Source organism: Squalius cephalus (assembly GCF_949319135.1).
Source record: "Squalius cephalus genome assembly, chromosome: 2".
NCBI lineage: Eukaryota > Metazoa > Chordata > Actinopteri > Cypriniformes > Leuciscidae > Squalius > Squalius cephalus.
This window is the reverse complement of record NC_137123.1, coordinates 57,139,493-57,165,224: the sequence shown is the minus strand read 5'-3', so window position 1 is coordinate 57,165,224 and position 25,732 is coordinate 57,139,493. Positions and strand designations below refer to the sequence as shown.

Below are 25,732 nucleotides of genomic sequence, written 5' to 3'. Positions count from 1 at the left end.
AGTTAATTTTGTTGTGGTTTTGTCTTTTTTTATAATTTTTTTTTTAATTATTGTTAAACGTGAAATGTATAAAATGTACTTTTTTGAAGTAAATTTAGTTTTTCACTTGTTTTTGTTAAGGTTTTTTTTCACTTAAACTAAACACACAAATTAGAAATGCTGTCTTGACAACGAGCTGATATTATATATATATATATATATATATATATATATATATATATATATATATATATATATATATATTAGTGGTGGGCCGTTATCGGCGTTAATGTGCTGCGTTAACGTGAGACTCTTATCGGGCGATAAAAAAAATATCGCCGTTAATCTATTCTCAAAGTTGGGTTGGGAGCTTGGTCTATACTAAGCAAGCTATGATGACTTTTACCTTGATATTTTAGAGACGCTGGCGCGACCACAACATTGTCCGACATCAAATGGCAAACGTAATGCAAGCGGAACGAAACTGAGCCACTCGTTATTGTGTGGTTGACGGACCGTTGTTTATCAGTTTGGAACAAAGCAGCGCGAGCCGATCTTGATCAAGAGATCCAGTAAATAAATAATTTGAATTCGCTACTTAAGTAATAACATCGCTGCGAGATCTGAGAAACATTCACATTTCTCCGTTATTAACGGATCAAACAGTGCGTAACCCAGGAAGAAACATTGTGCCATGAATGAACTATCCAGTGTCCACAGATCTGCAACATTTACCATGGATTTACTGTAGTAAAACTAACTGCAACCATGGAAGTTTGGCAGGAATAGTAGGCTATAATGCTTTCAAGTAACATTACGTTGGTTTTATTTTGACATTATGAATAAAATTGCTGCCCTCAAATGTTAATCTGAACTAAAAATAGACCTTTGTTTATAACTACTACAATATTAGGCTACATTTCATTTTTTCCAAGGAGCTGTTTTGTTTTATATGCTCATCAAAGTAAAAAAAAAAAAAAAAAAAAAAATCATACTTTATTTTTTTAGTTTTAATAAAAAAAATAATAAAAAAATCTCTGGCATTTCTTCACAAGTTCTTTTAAATGTCACTTTGTATTTAAGAAACACGTGCCCTTTAGTCATTATTTGGGTAGCACACATATTCTGAATGCCTTCGGCAGAATTCAAATGAGCCATTTTAATCTAGATTAATCTAGATTAATTCCAAGATTACAGTGAGATTAATCTAGATTAAAAAAATTTATCTATGCCCACCACTAATATATATATATATATGAAGAGTTCAGATGCAAAAGCCTCTAAGTGCCATCTGAAATTTTCTTCTAGAATGATAATTTTGATCAAGCTCGTATATTTAAGTTCAGCAATTTCACTTAAATGGCCATGAAAATTACCTATTATTTGTCATTTAAGTGAAATTACTGAAAAATGATCATTCTAGAAGAAAATTTCAGATGGCACTTAGAGGCTTTTGCATCTGAACTCTTCATATATATATATATATATATATTTTTTTTTAAGTAAGTAGTGAAAGTATTTGTTTATTATTTTAGTTTTAATTCACGATAATAACCCTGCACAGTGCGTGTGTCTCTCCCTAACCTCCACCATGTGGTCTGTCTGCAGGCTGTATAATGTTTCAGAGTCTGTGAGCGAATACTACCGACTGGAAGAAACAGACGACATCCCCTTCATTTGCTCCACCATTCGGGAGAACGGAATGTTGCACTGCTACAATATCCCCAAACGCAGAGTGGGAGGGGCTGATTGTGAACTCACGCCTGATGATGTCACAGATCTGGTTTTGAAAGAGCCGCCTCAACATGGATGTGTAAACTGGAACTTGTACTACAACAACTGCGAAGCAAGCGAACACAATCCCCATAATGGGGCTATCAACTTTGACAACATTGGATATGCATGGATTGCTATCTTTCAGGTGTGTATGCGTGTTTGCGAGTTGGCAAAGTGTAAAGATTAAAAGAGTATAGAATAAGTTACATAAATGTATGTGAAAAAAAGAAAAGGCAAAGTCATAATTTTTTTGCAAAGCAGTTCAAGACTTCTACTTGCGTGTTAGACATCCGCTCCAAGTTGTGCATTACAATTTTCGCTGAGTATATATTAAGCCTGGCAGGCGGTGATATTTTTTTATCCTCACATATCCTTTTGGCACAGAGAGACACTTACTTTCAGAGTTGGTAAATGAAGTGAATGGTTGACAGGGGCTACAGCGAAAGTGAATCCTATTACATTATTAACCAACTTATCTGTCCCAGGAAATCAAGTTTATCATGTTCCATTCTAATCTAATCTTTAGGTGCAACAATATTTATCATATTCTTTACTAATCTGATTGGGAACGTGCATGGACATTTATCAGGTTTCTGAGTAAATCCAATTAACCACAGCATGACGTTTATCATTCCATAGTGTTCCTGACCTAGTTTTCTGTAAGCGATGAACAATATTGGAAGATGTCCTTTGTATGTTGACTCTTGAGAAAAGGGCTATATTTTAAGCAGTGCTTGCTTTCGCGGATGTCGTAACCTTTATGATCCTGTTTCTGTTTTCTCATCAGGTCATCACCTTAGAGGGATGGGTGGATATCATGTATTATGTCATGGATGCACATTCCTTTTACAACTTCATCTATTTCATCTTCCTTATCATTGTAAGTGCGCAGTAAATAATTAATGGATACATCTTCCTCTCGTTTAACCTCTGAGTCTTTCATTAGTTGCATGGAAGTGGTTTTTGCTATCATCAAGATGTAAATTACTGGAGTAATTTCACTTGATAAGTATACTTAAAGAGATGAAAATTAAAATTCTGTCGTCATTTTGGAGAATTTGTGATTGAGCACTAATGAAACGAAATGCTTGTACTCAGTTACACTTCAGAGGAGAAAATCACACTTTTTACACCTTACAATCTTAGACCCTTAAAGTACATTATTTTACTGGTCATCATTGTGTAAATCTATCATTGCGTTAAAAATACAATTTCCTGTCTTATTGAACTAACAAGACAAATCACATTCTTTTTAATAATTGAGTTCAACCAAGGTCAGTGATCAGTCTATAAACAACTATATAAGCAACTAAAAAATCATTTGCAGCTGAATTTAACACTTAACAAATTCTAATAAGAGGTTTCAGTCTGGTGTGTCCTAGAGACTTACTCAGATACTGTGACAAAATTCTGATTAAACATGTCGACTTGCACAGTTTGTGCATGAAATGTACTTACAGTAATTGAGAATATGTCCTTTGGCTCTTGATTTCATCAGTCAATTTGAAAAGCTAAAAGCAAAGGTTTTACTTTTAAATGTACAATTAAAAGCCCAGAAAGTGATTTTTAGAAATTCTGTTGAAAGTGGATCAGACTGAGCAGCACAACACACTTGTAGCCAATCAGCAGTAGGGGGCGTGTCCACTCATGATGGGGGAGGAGATAGAGTGAGCCAATCAGCAGTAGGGGCGTGTCCAAAAATGATGGGGGAGGAGCGAGAGTGAGCCAATCAGCAGTAGGGGGCATGTCCACTCATGATGGGGAGGAGAGAGAGTGAGCCAATCAGCAGTAGGGGCGTGTCCAAAAATGATGGGGGAGGAGAGAGAGTGAGCCAATCAGCAGTAGGGGCATGTCCACTCATGATGGGGAGGAGAGAGAGTGAGCCAATCAGTAGTAGAGGCATGTCCAAAAATGATGGGGGAGGAGCAAGAGGGAGATCTGAAGAAAGACTGTTGAAAGAGAGATGACCGAGAGACATTACAAAAAAGAAAAGGTTAGAGGAATATTAGGAAGATTTTCTAATGTTTATGAAAGAAGTCTCTTATGCTCTCCAAGGCTGCATTTATTTGATCAAAAATAGTAATATTGTGAAATATTATTACAGTTTAAAATATTAAAAACAGTGAGCATCATTCAGAGGGGATAGCCTTCATACACTTAACATTCGCCATGCAAATTATAATTTTATTGATAAAAAGACAAAAGAAAATATCAGTGTCCTGAAATGTGCATGAATAACCAGTGACAATCATCAGTATACTTGTAGCAAGGTATTTGCAGTTGCCATTCGTGATCCTGTAATGATTTTGAACTATTGTTTTCAACATCTCTGATTTGTCCGCAGGTAGGCTCCTTCTTCATGATCAACCTGTGCCTGGTCGTCATTGCAACACAGTTCTCCGAGACCAAACAACGTGAGAACCAGCTGATGAAGGAGCAGCGAGCACGTTTCCGCAGTAATGAATCCACCTTAGGTAGCTTGACCGAACCAGGATCCTGCTACGAAGAAATGCTGAAGTACCTCGCCCATATTTGCCGTAAACTTTGCCGTCACGCTGCACGCCTCTATGGCGAATTATGCCCTAAGAGACATGGGGGTGTGGCCAATCCCAGCAGCTCCCTCTCAGTGGGTGGGACTAATGGATATTGGAGTGACAATGGAACAAAGATGGGTCCGACCCAATACTGTATGCTGCATTATCATCACCCCCATCAGAATCAACATTACCTCAGCAATGGCATAGAAATGAAGACCCTTCATCTCGATAGAGACACACAAAATTCCAAAAAGTCGCCATCACTCCCACTTGCACTTCAAAATTTAAAGGGTTTGAGGCTCGGAATGAACTATCCCACCATTCTGCCTTCCAAAATGTACACAAACTCACATACTCGCTCACACTCGACCGGAGGAGTCAAAGCACCAGCTTTCCATCATGGCATCTATGGCAGGAAGATCTCTGTTTGTAGTGGATACCATGATACTTACAAGTTGCAGCACGGTAAGAACACAGATAAGCAGTATTTTGTTATCTAATGCAATTACAATCTTAGATTAATTGTGGCTTAAAGGTACAAATACTGTTTGGGCCACTGTACATACTGTAAAACTTATTAAGTAGAAATGATGCAATTTTGATGCAAAAACGAAAGTGTTTTGGGCCTGCTGTCTTGACTTTGGGTTGTGGATTAAAAGTAAATTCTGTCTCTGGGGTTTTAACTTAATAACATAGATAATGAAATACTTTTTTTTTTCTTTAGCTTTGCGCACTTGTCATGCCCTAATAATTCCAAATTGAATTGAGGGAACCGTCTGCACAAACACACACTCTGTCTAGTCATTATTTTTGTGCCTCTTGACTTTTGCCTGAAATTACTGTACCTGGTGAGGAAGCCTTGCAATTTAAACATTTTGATCAAAATATATGCATAACTTTAATTTGTTTTAACTTCTAAAGTACATTCCTTTCCTCACTTCTGTGCAATTGCGTTTAATAGATATTGCAAAACTTAAGCATGCAATATGTGGTCAGGTTGCTCTTAGACAGGTGTTATTTTTATATATATTTAAAAAAAAATGATTCTCGTAATTGCATTTAGTCCTGTAATTGCCTGTGTTTGATTTGGTACTCAAGAAACATTTCTTATCAATGTTGAAAGCAGCTGCTACATAAATATTCTTGTGGAAACCTCATTACGTTTTTTTTTTTTTTTTTCATGATTTTTTTGTTTTTTTTAAGATTATAAAGTTCAAAAGTACTTTTTCATTATAAACAAAATTAATCTTACCCTAAACTTAAACAAGCGGTAGTGTATTATTTTTAGGAAACAGGATGTTTGGTGGAACATATCAGCAGACTTCTGCAAATACCATTTAAAATGTTAAAACTCTGATAGCTCCCTCTATGGTGTTATTTTATAGGCCAGTAGCCATATATTATTTCCACACAATAAATATTGTGTTCTGACAAAGACAGTAAACGGTAGAATTGCCTTTTTATTTAATGCTAAAAGCTATAAAATCATAGAGAAATTCAGTTTGATCCCTTCAGGGTAATTAAAGGATTGGTGCCAAATTTTTGACTGGGGTTGGTGTCCTCCATCTGTTTGAAATGATCAACAGATACATTAATCGTAAATCATAAATATGTTGGAGATGATCAAAGCTCAGTCCCAGCAGATGGGTCTCAAAAAGCAGGTGTAGACAGACTTTACCCTGATTATAAAATAGAGACAGTATCGATCACTATTGTCATAGCAAATCACAGAGCATGTGTGTTAAAGACACGTGCCTGCAGTGCCCTAAACTGGAATCAATTCACTAATGCGCCACTGGATTGTCTAATTATTAGGTTGCATTTGGAGAATTTGGATATAATGTGGGTGGCTGGGGCTAGTCATACTATTTACTCAAGCGATCGTAGTCGGGGTTAATATTATTGAGAGTCAGTTTCTATAGACGCATAAGAAAGCAAGCATTTGTGTAAACTGGGCCTTATTACTGACATCCAATGTGACAACTTGCCCCAGTCCTACTCATGTGTAATAAATAACCGTTGTCCTTCACTGCAGGTGTGTATCCAGGGACATGTTTGAGTGTGTGTGCGGACAGCAGGGTGGGGCTGGTGTCTTCAGAGTCATCCTCCTGCCCAATTTGCGCCCAGGAAAGTGATGGTGTTATTTGCGACTCCAACGGTGAATCGGACCCAGAGAAGCAGGGGCCAGACGTCAGCTCGGAACAGAGCAAAAGAAACCAAGATATGGGAGAAAAGGAGTCTGGGAATGTGAACTGTGTGTGTGTGTGTTTTCATTACGCCAGAGCCATTTTGAGGCGGATTGTGGACAGCAAGTACTTCAACAGAGGGATAATGATAGCAATCCTTATCAATACACTCAGCATGGGTGTGGAGTACCATGAACAGGTGAAAACAATACACTCATTTACACACAAATCACAAATGAGATCTCAATATCTGAGTTGTTTCTAATAGACATTGGAGAGATTAAATGGAGACTTTTGCTCAAGTATCCTGCAGTTTTAAAAGAGAGCTCTACAATATGTAACCTAATTATAAAAATATTTAAATAAACTATAATTTTCCACACAATTAAATTGAGCTTTTTCACGAATAATAATAATAATGTATTATTTTTAATATTTTACTGGATCAAATCTTAATTCTTATTTTTAATACAATAACATCCTTCTGAACATAATTATTGTTATTAGTATAGTAGTAGTAGTAATTTTAGTAGTAGATTTTATTTTATTATTTAAACATCCAATAATAATAATACATTTTTTATTTTAACATTATTATTATTATATTTTTAATATTGTACTGGACCAAAGCTTAATCCTTATTTTCAATACAACCAATCAAAAACAAATCCTTTTGAACATACAACAACAACAACAACAATAATAATTATTATTAATGCTATTATTATTATTATTAGTTTTATTATTGTTTTTATTTTATTATAATTTGAACATACAATAAGAATTTCTTTTTATTTTAACATGATGATGATTATTATTATTGTGTGTTTATAAGGATTTGTTCAAGTGTTGTTGTATTGGAAATAAGGACTATGTTTTTAGTAGGGTACTTTATTAAATAAATCATGCAATTAAATTAATGGATGATGTTAAATAAATAAAAAATATCATATCATCTGAATCTGTGCATCTTATAAACAAATATTATTATTAATGTAGTCCTAATTCAAATGGTTTTACAAATTTAAACTGATTGCATGGTGTAAAAAAGAATCTGTTACAAAATGTCTTTTATGATAAACATCTAAGACAAAGTTGATACCTAAATGAAACATAACCATAATGAGAACCTCAATACAGTTTTCCTCTAGTGTCATCGCTGGCATATACTGTACACATAAATACCCTAGTGTCAGAAAAACACTCATTGTAACACAAAGTGATCACACACTGCTGTTTGCGCTGTGATTGTATGCATGTTTATGGCTTATATTGCATTTAATGAACCCCCTTGGTTAGGATTAGTGCGTCTGTGTGACATAGAGAGGCAGTCTGAGATTAACCGGTTTGAGGCAGAGGACATTCACACTGTTGCCAGGGAAATGATTATTTACATTACAGTAGACACGGTTAATAACAGCGCCTGCTCTTCCTCTGCAAGAAATAAACCCACATGGAGAGAAAGAGAAGCAGCACAAATACAATGTCATGCCAGTAACAACACTGTAGTTAATCTTTTGTATAAGTTCATGTCAGGACCGTATGTGTTACAGATATGAATGATACCTCAAATCATGCGCTTGTAGAAGTGTTACTTACTTTTCTAAGTAATTGGACTGCATTTTTTCATCTGGTGGACAAAAAACAGGCTAAAAGATCATATAGACCTGCATGTTCACACAAATATGCCTTGGTTGGCTATGACATATGACATAAAACTCGAGTAGTATTGCATATTCCTCTTGTCTTTTTCTTTTAGCCGGACGAGCTGACAGACGTGCTGGAGATCAGTAACATTGTCTTCACTAGTTTGTTTGCGTTAGAGATGCTCCTGAAGATTTCGGCCTGCGGTCTGTTCAACTACATCAGCAACCCCTACAACATCTTCGACGGGATCATCGTCATCATCAGGTTCTGTGCTGTTCGCTTTCCTTCACGCTCGGATTCTTTTGTTGTGAATTCATTGTATATTTTGACCACACGTGTTCTGTCTGCTGGTTTCTGCAGTGTGTGTGAGATCGTTGGACAAGGGGACGGAGGGTTTTCGGTTTTGCGGACGTTCCGTTTGCTCAGGGTGCTAAAGCTGGTGCGGTTCCTCCCCGCCCTGCGCAGGCAGCTGGTGGTACTGATGAAGACCATGGACAATGTGGCCACCTTCTGCATGCTGCTGATGCTCTTCATCTTCATCTTTAGGTTTGAATGAAAGTGCTTCCATACAAGAACAAGAGTGTAGTATTGACTGAAAGCAAATGTAGAATTATTACATGTAGACCATAACACTGTCCTAACCAGATGTGACACGATAAGATTCCAGCGACAAGCAATTTGTCTGTTCACACCAGATGTGACATGCCTATGAAACCCAACAAAATCAATCAAAAATCACAGCCAATCAGAAGAGTGTGTGAGCGGAATCACTGCACTCACGCAAGCGCACCGAACTCGCAATGAAATTTATAAGCACATAATCAGATTCAGTAATATTACCCTATTTTAAAGGGGGGGTGAAATGCTCATTTTCACTCAATCTCCTGTTAATCTTGAGTACCTATAGAGTAGAATTGCATCCTTCATATCTCCAAAAAGTATTTAGTTTTATTATATTTATAAAAGAAAGATAGGCTGTACCGAGTCTTTCCGGAAAAAACCGAGCGGCTGGAGGCGGGCCGTGTGGGCGAAGCTAAAGCTGTGCTAACGCGCCGAGCTAACAACACACAGAGACATTTGAAGCAGTTTTACTCACCGCCCGGCTCCAACGCACGACCGCGAACCTTTATCATTGTGACTGCTCGATCCTTAAGCATTAGACGATCTGCAAATCCGTCGATCTGGGCTTTGTTTATAAAACAAGCATCTTCGAAATGCAGGGAACAAACAAAAACACTTGCACAACTCCGTTGATGCTCTGTAAAAATAAACTCCATCCACTGGTCCCTTAATGCTGTTTTTTTTTGGTAATCTGTGCAGGGTTGTCTTGCCCTGGCAACCAAAAACACACTTTGGTGACATTTCGCTCTCTTGCTCTGGTCAGTGAATGTCTCTGCGCTGGTCTACGAGTGCGCGCGCGCCCGCGCCCTCCAGAGAGAAGTGGCCTTAGGACCCATATAAGGAAATTCCGCCCCATCTGACGTCACACATGCCCATACTCGAAAAAAACTTTCCGAAAATTGTGACAAACCGGAAGGAGTATTTTTGGAACTAAAATACTCCTTCAAACGTACAACTTAAATTTTTGAAACTTTGTCCATGTTTAGCAAGGGAATCCAACTCTTTAACAGTGTAAAAAACTCAGTATGCATGAAATAGCATTTCACCCCCCCTTTAACATTATTCAAAATGTTAACATTATCATGTTATGTGATTTTATTTTATTTTCTTAGACCATAATCTTAAAGTAGCAAGAGGTCTTTATATCGTGACATATATTCAAGTGTAACGGAATATTGAAAAAGAAAAACTTGGTATAATGCATCGGCTTTTCAGGTCCAGTAATGACATTTCGATTAAACATTACGAGGTCCAAACATTTTTTTTAAATAAAACATACACAGATGAATTGTTTAAAATATGATCTGTAATATGTATTTAGAAATACATTTCATGCTGACTTTAAATATGTGGTTACAGCCTTGCAAATTATTATTAATAACCCTCAAGCACAACATTATTTCAATCTCATTACAGTGAGTTTAGAATTAATATGCTCATAATTTCACAATACTCAAGTGCCAGTGTTATTTTAATATAGTAATTTTAATATCATTAGATATACTATTATAGTTTTTAATATTTTGAATTTTATTTTAAGATTTTCTGTTTTCTATTTTATTTTATTTAAAGTTTTAGTAATTTTGTTGTGTTTTTGTCATTTTTATCAGTTTTTGTGTACATTTTTTATTAAACTTTAGTTTTTAGTTCATTTCCTTTAGTACTTCAACTTAAACTAAATGAAAATAAGAAATGTTGCCTCAGAAATTAGCTGAAATTAATTATTTTTCATTTAAAAAAATATAGAAATGTAGTTAAAAATATATATATAAAACATATATAAAAATATATATAAAAACATAAAAGATATAGTTTTATATTTTATTTCATTTCAGGTCATTTTTTTTTATGGTTTTATTTTTAGTTAACGATAATAAAGCTGTCAGGTACTCATGAAAACATTAATTCAGCTTCCGAGTCACAGTGGTACATTTCATCCATAGCTAGCAAATATCCGCCTTTTCGAAGTGAAAGTATGATATTTTTGTTCTGTATCTTGATAATTATATCAGTGGTAAATTGGACACAATTGGACACAATTTCCTGAAAATGACCGTGATATTCTTGCATCAAGTAATGCAGTAGACATTTTGTTTTTGAAACTTTTCTCATTTCTCTCTCTCTCTCTCTCTCTCTCTCTCTCTCTCTCTCTCTCTCTCTCTCTCTCTCTCGTCTTCTGTGTTTAGTATACTGGGAATGCATCTGTTTGGGTGTAAGTTTACTCTACGTTTGGAGAATGGAGACACGGTGTCTGATAGGAAGAACTTTGACTCGCTCCTCTGGGCCATCGTCACCGTTTTCCAGGTCAGAAAAATGTTCGCAAACTGTTTAATAAACAATATATGGATGTCAATTAGTTTTTTCAGAGGTAGAAATATTTCAGGGAGAACTACTTATTCTACTTATTTAGTAACATAAAAGTCCTCTTTAGTGAATGATAAAACATACAACTAGTTTTTTGAAGCTGCTGTTCCTGAAATCCCCACATTTCGCTGACCACTGAGAGTCTATAGGTCACTAAACTGATGCTTACAGCAGCTTGTATTCATTTAAAGTCATTTTTAGTCTTCGGAGGCAAGCTTTAAATACTCACTCCTCAATGTGGAAACAGCAGCGTTTTGCAAAAATGCTGAGGCAAGGGATTGTGGGTATTTAGCCTCCCTTAAATTAAAGAACAAATCCTTGCGTCATCTCATTTTTGAAGCTGTACATTTATATTTATGATTTGAAAATCATTTCCAAAACTATACTTTTTCTTCTCCATTCTACTTTATAATACCAATAAAAAGCCTCACGTATGCTCTATTATGAGTGCGCGTGTTTATGTATATATCAGTCTTACTTTTAAGACTGGGATTATTCAAACTTCTACAAGTTGTGTCAGAGTTGAAATTGCTGAGGTCACCAAATCCTGCCCTATAATATTGCAGACAAGATGAGGTCATCATCCCTCTCCCTGCAGTATTGGGCAGTGTGATGAGGTCACCGGGGGTGACACTTGTGCAAATACTGATATGATGCTGTATTAACTCCAGGCCCTGAGGGAAGCCACCGGAGTCAGGGTTTCTTCTGTATCGGGAGCCTTTAATTTCCCTAATCTCTATTTCTGTCGGTGTGTGTGTGTGCGTTTGTAAGCAGAATATAAACTCCAGACTGAACCTGCTGTGTTTCCTCTGTTCTAAATCAGTCTGCAGGAAGAGGCAGAGATGGGTTCGGGTTCTGTTGTGAATGTGCGAAAAACAAACTACACAAAGTTTCTTTGCATTTGCAGTTGAATTTTAAATGAGGCAAAATAATAATAATAATAATAAAGTTTAAATTTGTTTTACTTGGTGTAAAAAATACCTCTTAGTCAAATAACTCCTTAGTTGGTGTAAACATCATAAATAGTTTGCTACTTTGCTTGGGCTAATGAGGTTTTTTTATCTTATTATATTTTTAATTAATTGTAAATGTTCATTTTTGTGTGTGTGTGTGTGTGTGTGTGTGTGTGGAAATAGTGTGTTTTAAAGAAAATGCATTTTCATGCTGGGTAAACTTTGCAATTTGTATTGCAAAGTTAAAAATGAATTTAAACACCTTCTTCTCATTCTTGTGCATTTTTAAGGAAAGGATATTTTCATGCCAGATGAACTTTGCAGTCGTTAAAATGAAACACAAATATATTATAATAATAGTAATTTGTAATACCTGTATTGGTCAGTTTGGTGGGCAGTGAGTGACGTCATCCATATTCATTTCTCAAACTGATTTTATTTTCTTTATTATTATTTTTTTAAAAGACAATGCAAATATTTGTATATCACCAATTATATAGATTTTTGTTAAAATTGAGATAAATTCTGATTCTTTCAAGGTACGTTGTACACATAGAGGTGTTGTTGTAATTAATACATTATATTTAGATGTTTTTAATAGCGTTTAGATAAAGGTGTTTATTTCTGATTAGATGTAATTTACCTTCTCACAGTGTGAGACAATAGTTTAAAAAGTGAAATTCGTCCTGTGTCTCGACAGATTTTGACCCAGGAGGACTGGAATGTGGTTCTGTATAATGGCATGGCCTCCACCTCCCCATTGGCCGCTCTGTACTTTGTGGCCTTGATGACCTTTGGGAATTACGTCCTCTTCAACTTACTGGTTGCCATCTTAGTAGAGGGCTTCCAAGCTGAGGTAAGATGCCAGATGATCTATTTTCTTGAAATGTTTTGCTTAAAAAGTGTGCTTGTAATATCTTTGATATTTTGCATTTTTGTACGCTTTGGCTTGAGTCTCTAATACTTTGTGGGGCTACTACTGTAACAAACTCGTTGAAACTACTTCCTCTGCTTTTCAACATCTGCGCGAATCCTCCGCACGAGTGAATTAGATGTGGTCATATTGCATTTAATTGAGTTTCCAAGAGGGAATTGTTCAAGTTAAGAATAAGATGTTATCAGAGGACTGGAATTATTGCACTGTAACTCAATTACAGCACAGTAACCGTTATGCACACCATGAAAAAAGGGATTTCCTTTGAGCGCACATGGAAATGAACAAATACACGCGCTTGTTTCTTTTCGTTATTGGTGTCACATCAAAGAGATTGATTGTGTGGATCGGTGTATGTTTGGCTTGTGTGTGTAATTTTGATGTAGATGAGACGCATCTGTAGTGTATAAGCGCAGGCGCCGGGCTGCAGCTGGTGTGATAGGAACACGCTTTCACTCAAACCTTCTGTTTTTTTCCTCTCTGTCTTTTATCTCTCTCTCTCTCTCTCTTTTGTCTGCAAGGTAATATCACACACTGGACACTTCTCACACAATACGCCAGTACACATTTACACACACTTTTCCTGTTGTTACTCGGATGAAAATGCCAATTCTCATTCATTCACATTTTTTCCTCTCTTTTTTTTTTTTCATCACCATTTTCCATGGATTTACAATACATTTTGGAGTACAAAGAAGCAAATCTCAATATCCATTGCTTGTGTGGTACAACTCCTCCAGGAAGTGTTTCTGGTTCGCTTTGGTATTGAACACCCACTTTTTACAATAAAATGAATTCCTTGTGGGTTTCTTTCCAGTGAAATATACTGTTTCATACAGTAGTGGCCAAAAGTGATGTCCGGAGAGGATATTTGTTTTAAATGACCATCAAATTATGAATAAAATATTTCAGATTTTTTAAATATATACTTAGTTAAGTTATTTATTATTTATATTTTTTTATTTTATATATAAAAGACAAACTACAGTTACAGGTTTTATTTTACTGTGCAAAAAAAAAGCAAGTGGCTCACTGCAGGAAAAAGCTAAAAAATGAAGTACAGCATAATCAGTTATTAACATTTCATTGGTTATTTCTTGTTTTTGCATGTGTTCATAATTCCTTTGTATGACAGCCTGGGCAAAAATTATGTCTGCACAATTTGGCATGTTTCGTTGCGTTATCACAAATAAAACAATTGACTCCAAGCACAACTATGCAATATGCTTACAAAATCTTTATCAAACACTTAATAATATTTGAATGAAGGGTGAAGATGTCAATTTTCCTCGGCCAGACATCAGTTTTGACCACCTCTGTCACATTTTAAAAGTGAAATAGGTCTGAATGCCGTTTCATGTTGATTTTAAATGCATTGGAATGGAAGTTCAATGACTCAGCAGGAAATAGGACAAGGAAAAAATGAAAAACGGGTTAACTAAGCATGAAAGTAGAAGGTAGAGAGTTGCATACCCTTGGAAGAGCAAATGTTATTGTGTTTGTTCTGCATTTATTTATGCTGGCCTTGTGTTGTTTTGGCTGATATGAAAATTTAATCATTCATTATCATGAATTCTGAATTTAAGCCTTTAAATGTCATTTCTCTCTATCTCTTTCAGGGTGATGCTAGCAGATCAGACATTGATGATGACATGTCGTCTGACTATGGTGATGAGGACAAACTGAGAGAACTGCTGAAATCAGGTGTGTGTGCTCGTGCATGTCTTCGTGCACAGCTGTTTGTGTGCTTTATTATTTTATGCTAATCTGTTGTTTTAATTAGGATCAGAGATGAAAATGCAGACATTAATGCCCATCTCCAACGGACACCTGGAACCTCGAGCGTCTATGCCACCTCACAACACACACATACAACTCAACGCCACACCCAGAACTGAGGTGTCACACATCTACAGTCAATCACGGCGCAACAGCAACACCTCCACCGAACCCCATGACCAGAGATCCCTGGTGAGTAGGAAATGCCGTTACACGTAAACTTACACAAATAGTATTCATCTCAAAACACTTTAAATAAAATGATATAATCATATTAGAATTTTCTGCAAGAATTTTTTAAAACAGACATTTACTTAAATAATTTTCCTTCTACATTAGTGGTTTTACCATGGCATCTTATTGTTTTTATTGCCTTTATTTATTTTTTTTGTATTGGATTTTTTGGTTTAAAGCTGGGGTAGGTAAGAATGGTCTAAAAAACTTATTTTTCAAATTTGTTTAAACTTTATGTATATATCAATACATAATTAAAATGTAAGTATTCTGAAAAAGAAAGTATAAAAATCGAGTGTATGTAGACCTCTAACGACTGTTTTAAAGACAGCTCATTATTTCCATTCAGTCCACCCTCTCCCTTCTGGGGTCCTTTCAAAGCCACGCCCCCAAAACACATGAACGTGCGACTCCGACCGAAGACGCATTATTTACCAGAGACAAGCGGAGAGGAAGGAGCGCAGTGCATGTAGCATCATGTCAGAATCACATGTAATGTAACTTTATAACGTTGCACTCTTTCTATGAGTTATAAATAGCCAGTAAGATAATATAACGGGAACTAACGTTGCAGTAGGCTATGTAAATAATTATTCTAGCGATATGTAATGCTAAATAAGGTTTGCTAGTACATTATTTTAGCAACATGACAAGCCAGTGAATTAGCAGGTTTCAATTGTTGCTTTGCACAGTGCGTGACATTTTATCTGTATGTTATGCTGCTAGAGTTTTAACACTGAGTCAATGGGCTCCGACGGGCTTGTTTATCGTCATCGGTCTATTTCCGTTTACCTGTCTTTGTTGTATGAGCAGGTTCCACTCGAGAAATTGGTAGTTTTGGTTGTTTGTCCGCCATTAGCACAGCTGCTCGGCACACCGGCAATCTTGATTTTGAATGACGGTACGCGCTGTGCAAGAGAGGGGCGATCAGCGCGTACGCGAACTTGATTGACACTGCTAAGACACTCCTCCTGGCTCTGAAGGCATCTGATTGGTTCTTTACACTCGGACCGAGTGGCAGTGATTGGTCAGAGTTTTTACTGTCCTGCAGCTGCTACAGAGGTCTGATTGTTTTCATTCCTTTTTCTGAACACATAATGTATAGACTACTCTCAGGATGGAAGGACCATTTCACCCAGTATAAAAAAAAGTGTTTCTGAACAGGATTACCTACCCTAGCTTTAATATTGAAACGTAAGTAGCCTAATAGGACACATCTAGACATTTAGAACTTCACCTATCTGTTATATTTGAAACTAAAATAAATAAATACATAACCAAGTATGGATAAATTAACTAATAAAATGTATGAAAATCTAAAAATATGAAAGAAAAATAAAATACTGCTCTTCACCGCTATGATCAGTTGTATTAGCATCCACTACATATGCAAGTGCTAGCTGTGCATTAAAGGTGGGGTAATTAGTTTTTTTAAAATCCTAAAGCTCTTGCCCAGACATAACCCTTTATTTTCCAGTGATTTCTTTTGAGCTTTTCTCTTTTCTATTGTGTCTCATCTCTATTTCTGCAGTCTTTTTTCAGTTCAAATCTCCCTCTTGCACGTTCTCTGTCCTCCACCGTCATACGCTACTGCTGATTGGCTACACGTTTGTTGTTGTGTCGGCCCGGCTAACTTCCAAACAGCATATTTCAATAACGACTTAACCCACCTTTAAATTATTTTAATGCATGACGTGGAGAAAACGAACCACCCGATGCAAAGTAAATTACATTCAAACCGTTTAATGCATGGCTAGCCGTGGATTAACCTGCTTATACCATGGTCATTTGCCAAAATTGACAAGTTAAAGCGTTTATTGATGTTTGCAGCGCTCAGTTTGAATTCAGACACAGGGATGAAGTAGTGCGTATGATTACATTTATTTTAATGAATGAATTTTAGCATTTATTTTAATTATCGAGTGAGAGATAGAGAGAGAGAGAAAGAGAGAGAGATGGGAAATGTGTGTGTGACTAATGTGCATCTGTGCAGCGTCTCACAACGAAGCTGTGAGTTTAATTCCTTCAAAAACAACTATATTACCCCCTTATTGCTGAGAAATATAATGTAGCAAAGCTATTTTATTCATTTAAGTAACGTGCAGCGGTGGTGCAAACACATAAACCCTGCTTCATTTATTGTGGTTAATGCTCAAGCAGGGATGTTGTTTTAGCGATCCAACCAGAGAGGGCTCCAGCGGAAGAAAGGTGCGAGCGTGGAGCAGAAGCAGAACAATAGTGTTTGGAATGGCTGTGAATGCACACAGGTTTTTTTGTCTGCTGCGAATACATGCCTCAGTAATATAAGCAGTGAACAAGATTAAATGAACCCATCAAATTATGCACACCTGGAACTTCATTCATTTCAGTATGCAACAAAACACCTTAAACTTTTGACCTGGAGCTACCTTCCAGCCAATCAGAATCAGACCATGGTGTAATAAATCATATATATGAATTTTGATTGTTAGTAAACTTAATTCAACCTAAAATGTAATTAAATGTTATACATAGAGTATATATATATACAGTATATATATATAGTATATACTGTATTTTCCTCACTATTTTATACATGTCAACTTATTGATTTTTGAATGATTCTTTCATACTACACCATTGGTTGCATGCCATGATAAACGGCTACAATTTGCGTGTCTGTTGTAGTCCAGCCTTTGGGGAAGTCGCCGCTCCAGTTGGAACAGTCTTGGCCAGGCCCCCAGTCTAATAAGACGTGCTCAGTCAAGAGATCGCGAGTCGCTGCTTTCTGGAGCGGGACAGGACAGCATGGATGATAATCAATCAGATGATGGGAAATCCAGCAGGACCGGCAGTCTGGGCGGAGTGTCATGTCTAGGGTCGTTTGATTTTCCAGAGCTCTTGCAGGTTCCACGCCCATATTTGGAGTGCAATGGCAGATTAGATGGAGGTTATCCATCCTCTCCAAAAATTAAACACCCCGAGCCAACATCCACACAAGGGGCAGATGATGATGAATTTGAGGAGGTGGGACCTCTTCTTTAATCGTTTTTAATTTTTTTTATTTTTTCATAATCTATCTATCTATCTATCTATCTATCTATCTATCTATCTATCTATCTATCTGTCTATCAGTCTATCAGTCTATCTATCACTTGACTTGACACATGACATTTGACTGGTTGATGGTAAGAAATTAACATAAATTTAGATTGTAACATACTTTAGCATCATTGTTTTGCATAATTTTTAGAAAAAAACTACTTTGTGTATTTTCCTTCTGCATCTCTCTTCTTCTTATCTGGTATTGTATGTTTTGTTTAGAGCTGGTGTCTCATCTTGAAGAGACTGTTGGAGCCGTATAAACCCCAGTGGTGCAGTGACCATGAGGATTGGTCTCTTTATTTATTTTCCCCTCATAATAAGTGCGTAGCAACACAGAGAACCAGCCAACACACACATATACACAACTAATGAATGCTGTGCTTGCACATTCTCATGCTATACACAGGGCTGTTTCCCTCTCGTTCTCTGCAGGTTCCGGATGCGCTGTCAGAAAGTTATCACTCATAAGATGTTTGATCATATTGTGCTGTTCTTTATCTTCTTCAACTGCATCACAATCGCTCTAGAGAGACCCGACATCCAGCCCGACAGCACGGTGAACACAATCACTACACTCATTTCTAGCACTTTCATTAAGCTCTAATATACATGTACACTACCATTCAAAAGTTTGTGTCGGTGAAATGTTTAATATTTTTGCATAATCTCATGCATAATCTCTTATGGCCGCCAAGGCTGCATTTATTTAATAAAAATGACTGTAAAACAGTAATAGTGTAAATGTTATAACAATCTATTTATTCCTGTGATGGCAAAGATACATTTTCAACATCTTCAGAAATCATTCTAATATGCTGACTTGATGCTCAAGAAACATTTCTTAATATTTTCCATGTAGATTTGTATCATATATTTATATTTTTGGAAATATGTTTTTTTCCGGATTCTTTGAGTAGAAAGTTCAAAAGAACAGCATTTATTTGAAATAGAGATCATTTGTTAACAATATAAAAGTCTTTACTGTCACTTTTGATCAATCTAATGCATCCTTGCTATATAAAAGTATTAATCTTTAAACCCATTATCATAATAAAAAAAGAAACCCACATACAACTTCAAAATTACAATAGCCATTGTAACTCAGTAATGAAAATATACAGCACAATAAATACTTTAAAAAGCCACTGGGTGACTTCTCATCAGTAGGGGAAACATGGTAACAATCTCAAAGTTGCTCTTGTATTGGTTTTTAATGACATTTTCATTATTCATTTATCATTGTTTGACAGGAGCGGATTTTTCTTAAAGTGTCCAACTACATCTTCACTGTGATCTTTGTGGCTGAGATGACTGTGAAGGTAGGAAATTAATTAAAAATGATTAATTGATTAAATAAAGGCATACAACATTTTTATTATTTTTCAACCCTCTGCAATGCGAGTAAATCACTCGCATAAGCAACCAAATTTCATGCTAGGCGACTAAAAATGTCTTTAATTAGCCAATGGCTTGTAAACTGTTCGATTTCAGTTGCCTGTGATTGAGTTAGAGGCAAAAAATAAGTTTAGCTCAGATATATAATTTCATTGTCTGCTGAGCTTTACGCACCATCGTTTAGCTGAGAGCGCCATCTGTCGCTTTCTCACACACACACTCAACGTGAGAGAAAGAGAAAGGCTTTTACACATGCCACATAAAGAGAATTGACGCGCTGGATCTAAATACAGGGCTCGACAGGACGGCCCGATGGCCAAGAGTTGACAGATCTGTCACTGTCACTGTCCCTGTCCGGATCGTCATGAAAGTTTATCATTTGCTTATGTTTTTTTAGCCTTGCCTATTTAAACATTCAAGCGCAAGAAGACGCAAAAGATAACTCGTGCGCATCTGACAGAAAGCCCAGTAAACCCCGTCTGACAGGACGCGAATACTGATTTGAGCTCTTTCACATCTTCCTGCTCTTGAACGGACAATTTTGTCCCAAAATTGTCAAAATGCCTGTCTTGGCGAGTATCCTAGTAAACATAGTCGGTTATGTCTTAAGTGAATGTAACAGTATCAATATACTGGATGCATTGTCTTAAAGTGACAGCAGCCTAATATACCTGCTGTTTTTAATGTTAATCAGACACTCAGTGCTCTTGACTGAATAACTTTTGTAACTTTAATAAGGATTCATCTATATTTAATGTATACAGTGAAGACTATGCCGTTTTATTTTAAATTTGATTACTTTATTAAATGTCTGTACTTAATCTATCTAATCCAGGGATGGGCAACTTCGGTCCTGGAGGGCCACTGTCCTACAGAGTTTAGCTTCAACCCTAATCAAACACACCTGAACAAGCTAATCAAGGTCCTCAGGATTACTAGAAAGTTACAGGCAGGTGATTTTTTCAGGGTTGGAGCTAAACTCTGTAGGACAGTGGCCCTCCAGGACCGAAGTTGCCCATCCCTGATCTAATCTGTATCTAAATACTGTTAAATCTACCTGAAAAGCACTGTTTATTTCATTTGTATCTTTGTTCTATTGTGTTTATTTGTGCTATTGCTTGTAGTTTGATTATTTGTTCTTACTTTATTACAGACTGTTTACTTGCCTTTAATAGTGTTTGAAATTTATATTTTATATTATATTTATGTAGAATTTGTTTATTTGCATTGATCTTACATTCCATGTAAAAAGTCGGGCGAGTAAAATAAAAAATGCACTAGCCAATGGCGACTCGAGCTTCAGTATGTCCGTAGAGGGTTGTTTTTATTTAACTTATATTTTTAATATAATAAAACAATGATAATGCAAAATGTCAGTGATGGTGATGGTTATGATTATTATGCTGTTGGTGTTGTAGGTGGTTTCTCTTGGGCTGTACGCTGGCCCTGGCTCGTACCTGAAGAGCAGCTGGAATGTTCTAGACGGCTTTCTGGTATTTGTTTCTATTGTGGACATCCTGGTCTCACTCGCGTCCTCTGGTGGGAACAGAATCCTGGGTATCTTACGAGTTCTTCGACTGCTCAGAACACTAAGACCCTTGAGGTAAGATTTTTATTGAAGGTATGTGTGGGTGTGTATAAATGCCTGGAAGTACATTATGTCCTCTATTGTGGGCTGTTTTAATATTCTTAAAGGGCTAGTTCACCTATATTTCGTCCCTGGAACACAAAAGTAAATGTTTAGCAGAATGTTCACACTGCTTTTTCAATACAATGAAAGTGAATTGGAGCTGGTGAAGCTGCGTTCACAATACCACTATTTGCGGCAACACGAGCGACAGGATGTAGGCGTGTCCAGTGGTGTGACAATATTGAGATATGTTTAACTTTCGGGAGCAACAACCAACAGGAGTGAAGTCAGTGGAGCGCACGTGATCCGTCACTACATCCTGTAGTGGAGTTCCGAGGCAAGATAGAGAAGTAGTTATGATAACTATAATTTATGATCTCTGTGTTCATATAGGGGTACGAGCCTGAATGGTTTTAATGAACCTAGATAGACCGCCGCTTTCGCCGCAGATAAATAGCCACGATGGCAAAGAGCACTCGTTCATCTTTTATATTAAACATTTCATGTACTGATTCCATTTATATGTACAGTAGCCTTTTCTTTCCAAAATGTTTGTTTGTAGTTGCAAAAAAATCTGATTCGTTGGCTAAAACATGAAGCAACATCCGTGAATGTCATTCACAAGCTTTACTAGGCAACCAGTAGTTAATCAATAAAACAAAATGTATCCCTAATAAAAAAATATTTTAATAATGTTGCTGTCCATGGTGCTGAAACTTTGAAACTTTTAATATCTTAGTCAGAAAACTATTGAAGCTTTTGAACTATTGAAGTTGCAATTACTTTTTTTTTTTTTTTTTTTTTCTGTTCCATGGCAAAATCGAGCTTCCAAATGTAACTGTTCCACTACACATATTTGAACAAACCAGACGGAGATATATTCTGCTGAGCAGACTATTCATTTCAAGGCTAATACTAGAGCACATCTCGTCTCGAAAGCTTGTTGTGCAGCTCTGAGCCTTTTTATTAACAGCCTCTTTCTAGTTCAGTGGTTTTGCTTTGAGTTCAGATATTGTTGCAACACTAAATATGCATTTCTTTGTGTGTTTGTGTTGTCAGGGTCATAAGCAGGGCCCCCGGACTGAAGCTGGTCGTTGAAACATTGATCACATCTCTCAGACCTATTGGAAATATTGTGTTAATCTGTTGCGCTTTCTTTATTGTCTTTGGCATTCTGGGAGTTCAGGTACACACATGCTGCTAGTGTCTAAATTACTGAATCCGAATTAAGTTCATTTTTATTAACTTTTATTAATGATTTTATTTATTAAATAAACCTTTAGTATGTCAGAGCTGTTGTTTGCTTTGTAATGATCAGTTCATTTGTATTAATGCTGTCTAAATGTAAGGTGTTTTTATTTACTCAGCTCTTTAAGGGGAAGTTTCATCACTGTGAAGGCTTTGACACTAGAAACATCACCAATAGATCAGAGTGTCTGCTGGCTAAATACAAATGGGTCCGTAGGAAGTACAACTTCGATAACCTGGGTCAGGTAAGACGGTCACAATCACACTTACGCACATATATAGACATAGACATTAAGGGGGAATTCATGAAGAATGAATTATGACCACTGATAGCATCTGTTATTAAAGAATCAACCTTCTCATTTGCCCTTTTTCTAAAACCATTACATTTCAGATTCAGGTCACACAAGCTCATTTCATCAAGATGACAGGGTTCTGGTGGACAGTGTTTCTTGTACCTGTTCAGTTGTTTAATTTTCTTTTGTTTTGTTTTAGTTTAGACCTTTAACTTTAATTCCCTCATGTAATGAATTAACATTAAGTTTGACATCCAACAAATATATATATATATTTAAAATATAAGGGAAGAATAAAACACTAAACTTGCTTATAGCTGCAGTCCGTAACTTTTATAGGTTAAAAATGATCTAAAATAGTTTTTTTAGCAAGTACATAACCAGCCAGTGTTCAAAACTATCTGCTTAGCTCAATTTTAAAACGGTAAGCTTGTAATAATGTTTTTAATTCCAGTGGTACTGGTGGATTTCCTTGGGAAATTCGACCATGTCTTTGCATCATTATGTCACATCTGTACACATAAAGAAGGAGTCTTGGCTAGTAGGCTATGTTGCGTGTGAGGATGTTGGAGGTGGAGATTTATAGCCTTTTCTCACAGCACTTGATATAATTAAACTTTTCAATTTGATGGCGGATCCAGAAAGGTTCAAACGACAATCACCAGTGACAACTGGAGATTCACCCGTTGTAAAATGCAGAAGACTTCGGACTTCGGAGTGGCTAGAGAAAAAAAGAGACTGCAACCGAGCCCATGCGAAAACAAGGATGAATATCTGAAGGGCATTAAATGTAGTCACGCAGTGCTGATGTTGTTAACATTAACAATTTGAGAACAAACTATAATTTGCATGGTTTGACGTGATATGATAAGCAATCGTTAGATTTAATCAGCGCGATTTACTCCAATGCTTTTTTCCCTTAGTTGGTCAGAACAGTGGATGTTACTTGTTCAGACGACATTTTCCGGTGAAAATTCTTATGTTGGTCATTCTTCCAAAAAGTAGAATCTGTGATTCTGAATGACAGTATCCACACCGGCGCGGTGACTGACAGCCGCACATTCTCCTCAAAACATTGGATTTATCCTCGCTGTGCCGTGCCGAGACACAACCCACATAAAGTATAATAATTGGGAATGTCATGGTATACTATAGTAAATCATGGTAAACTATGGTAAATCGTGGTAAACCATGCTAGCAACGTGGTCATGATACTATTAATACTAGTAATAATCAATTCGTAATTGAATAACTGCAATTGCAGATTTCGAACAGAAATGGCGACAAAGAGGAAAAACTACGGACTGCAGCTTTAAGGTGTTTATCTGAAAAAAATTTAGCAAAAAAAAAGTTCAATTACAGCTACAGGTTTTATTTTACTATACAAAATGCATAGAAATGCAAAATCCACCATGCATAAGAAAACAAAAAACTCACAGGAAAAAGCATACATTGACTACAGCATAATTAGTTATTAATATTTTGTTGGTTCTCTCTTGTTTTTGCATGTGTTCATAATTTCTTTGTATAACAGACTGGCCAGAAATTATGTCTGCGCAATTTGCCATGTTTCATTGCGTTATTACAAATAAAAGCACAACTATGCAATATGCTTACAATTTTTTTAATAAATAAAGTTTTAATATTCAATACGGGGAGAAAATGTAAATTTTCCTTGATCGGACACATTGCCAGTTTGTAAAAAAAATAATACGTTTCTTAGTTTAATTAGAAACAACGCAAATAGATTATGTTTAAAACAAGAAAAAAACAATCAATAGAGGACAAAGTTAATTCAGTATAAACTCTATAAATAAGTGTTGCTTGCTTCTCAAGTAAATTTAGTACGTTTAGATTTTTTCCCAAAAAACAAAACACATTTTTTGCTGTGCAGTAGCCTTCAAATGAGCAGAATTCTGTTCATCTCACCTTCCCCTTAATATTTTATAACAGATATTCATATTGTTGACAATGATGCAGTAATATTCTCTTATTTACATGAATACATTTTATCTCTGTTTTGCAGGCACTGATGTCATTGTTTGTCCTGTCATCTAAAGATGGTTGGGTCAGCATCATGTATGATGGCTTAGATGCCGTGGCTGTGGACAAACAGGTGTGTGTGTGTGTGTGCGTGTGCGCGTGTGTGCGTGTGTGCATTCTTCAGATAACTCTACTCAATGTGGAAACACTTACACCTTACTCTGAATCTGTCTGTTATAAGAAAAGAAAACACTGGCACCAGGAGTTTACTTCTTTCTTTTTTTTTCACACAAGCTCAAGTGACACAATCACAAAAGGCAGCAGCAGGCTTTAGGTAAAGTGAGTGTTTGATTAATTCAGCTCTGAACTGAAGAAAAAAGGGAGAGAGAGATAAAAATACAGTGGAGGACACCAAAATGAGCAGGTTGAGAAGGAGACACAGAACATTCATCATTTAATTCCACTGAGAGCTCTTATACTCACACACACATAGACAGAAACATTCAGTCCAACAGACTCAACACAACTGGTTTATGTAGTGTCCTTAATCTTTGTGTGTGGTTAAAAATACCAATTGTGTTGCATATACAATAAGACAAGTACAGAGTTTGCATTGCATTCTGCACTTTCTTCCTGTCACATTTTCATGTCTTTGATTTCTTGCTGATGGGCTTCTTTCTCTCCACTTTCTTTTCCTCCTGACAGGTTTCCCCATTTACATTTTATAGGGAATGCAACTTGTAATTACTTTTATGTGCATAGAAATTTTTATGAAAATTTTTAAATACTGATTATGCATGCATCATGTTTATGCTGATTGCTGTCAAGCCAATATTCAAGTTTTTAGAAATTCAAACAAGGGTGCCTTCACTTTAAAATGCAAAAAAAAAAAACTTTTTTTTCTTACATACTTCATTAGTATTTTTGTCTTGTTTTTAGTAGATACATACATTTACTTAATTTATAATAAAATAAAAAATAATGTAAGATAATAAGACTTGATTTCGGAGAAACTATTATGGAATTATACTACTGGAATTATATTTGGGCTATATTTTAAAGAGTTTAATACTTTTATTCAGAAAT

General features: G+C 36.2%; 1 protein-coding gene across 1 annotated transcript in view; it reads left to right on the top strand.

Annotated features, from left to right (window-relative positions):
- cacna1hb (calcium channel, voltage-dependent, T type, alpha 1H subunit b) overlaps positions 1-25,732 on the top strand; it is a 52,306-nt gene that overhangs the window by 10,787 nt on the left and 15,787 nt on the right. Inside the window, exons 5-22 of the mRNA XM_079856348.1 lie at positions 1,588-1,900; positions 2,543-2,635; positions 4,100-4,757; positions 6,328-6,677; positions 8,238-8,389; positions 8,486-8,671; positions 10,933-11,050; positions 12,764-12,919; positions 14,617-14,701; positions 14,781-14,968; positions 17,678-18,016; positions 18,314-18,414; positions 18,527-18,650; positions 19,345-19,413; positions 20,908-21,092; positions 22,179-22,305; positions 22,487-22,612; positions 24,690-24,779. Of these exons, the coding sequence (XP_079712474.1) occupies positions 1,588-1,900; positions 2,543-2,635; positions 4,100-4,757; positions 6,328-6,677; positions 8,238-8,389; positions 8,486-8,671; positions 10,933-11,050; positions 12,764-12,919; positions 14,617-14,701; positions 14,781-14,968; positions 17,678-18,016; positions 18,314-18,414; positions 18,527-18,650; positions 19,345-19,413; positions 20,908-21,092; positions 22,179-22,305; positions 22,487-22,612; positions 24,690-24,779 (3,460 nt within the window). The remainder of the gene's footprint in view (positions 1-1,587; positions 1,901-2,542; positions 2,636-4,099; positions 4,758-6,327; positions 6,678-8,237; positions 8,390-8,485; positions 8,672-10,932; positions 11,051-12,763; positions 12,920-14,616; positions 14,702-14,780; positions 14,969-17,677; positions 18,017-18,313; positions 18,415-18,526; positions 18,651-19,344; positions 19,414-20,907; positions 21,093-22,178; positions 22,306-22,486; positions 22,613-24,689; positions 24,780-25,732) is intronic.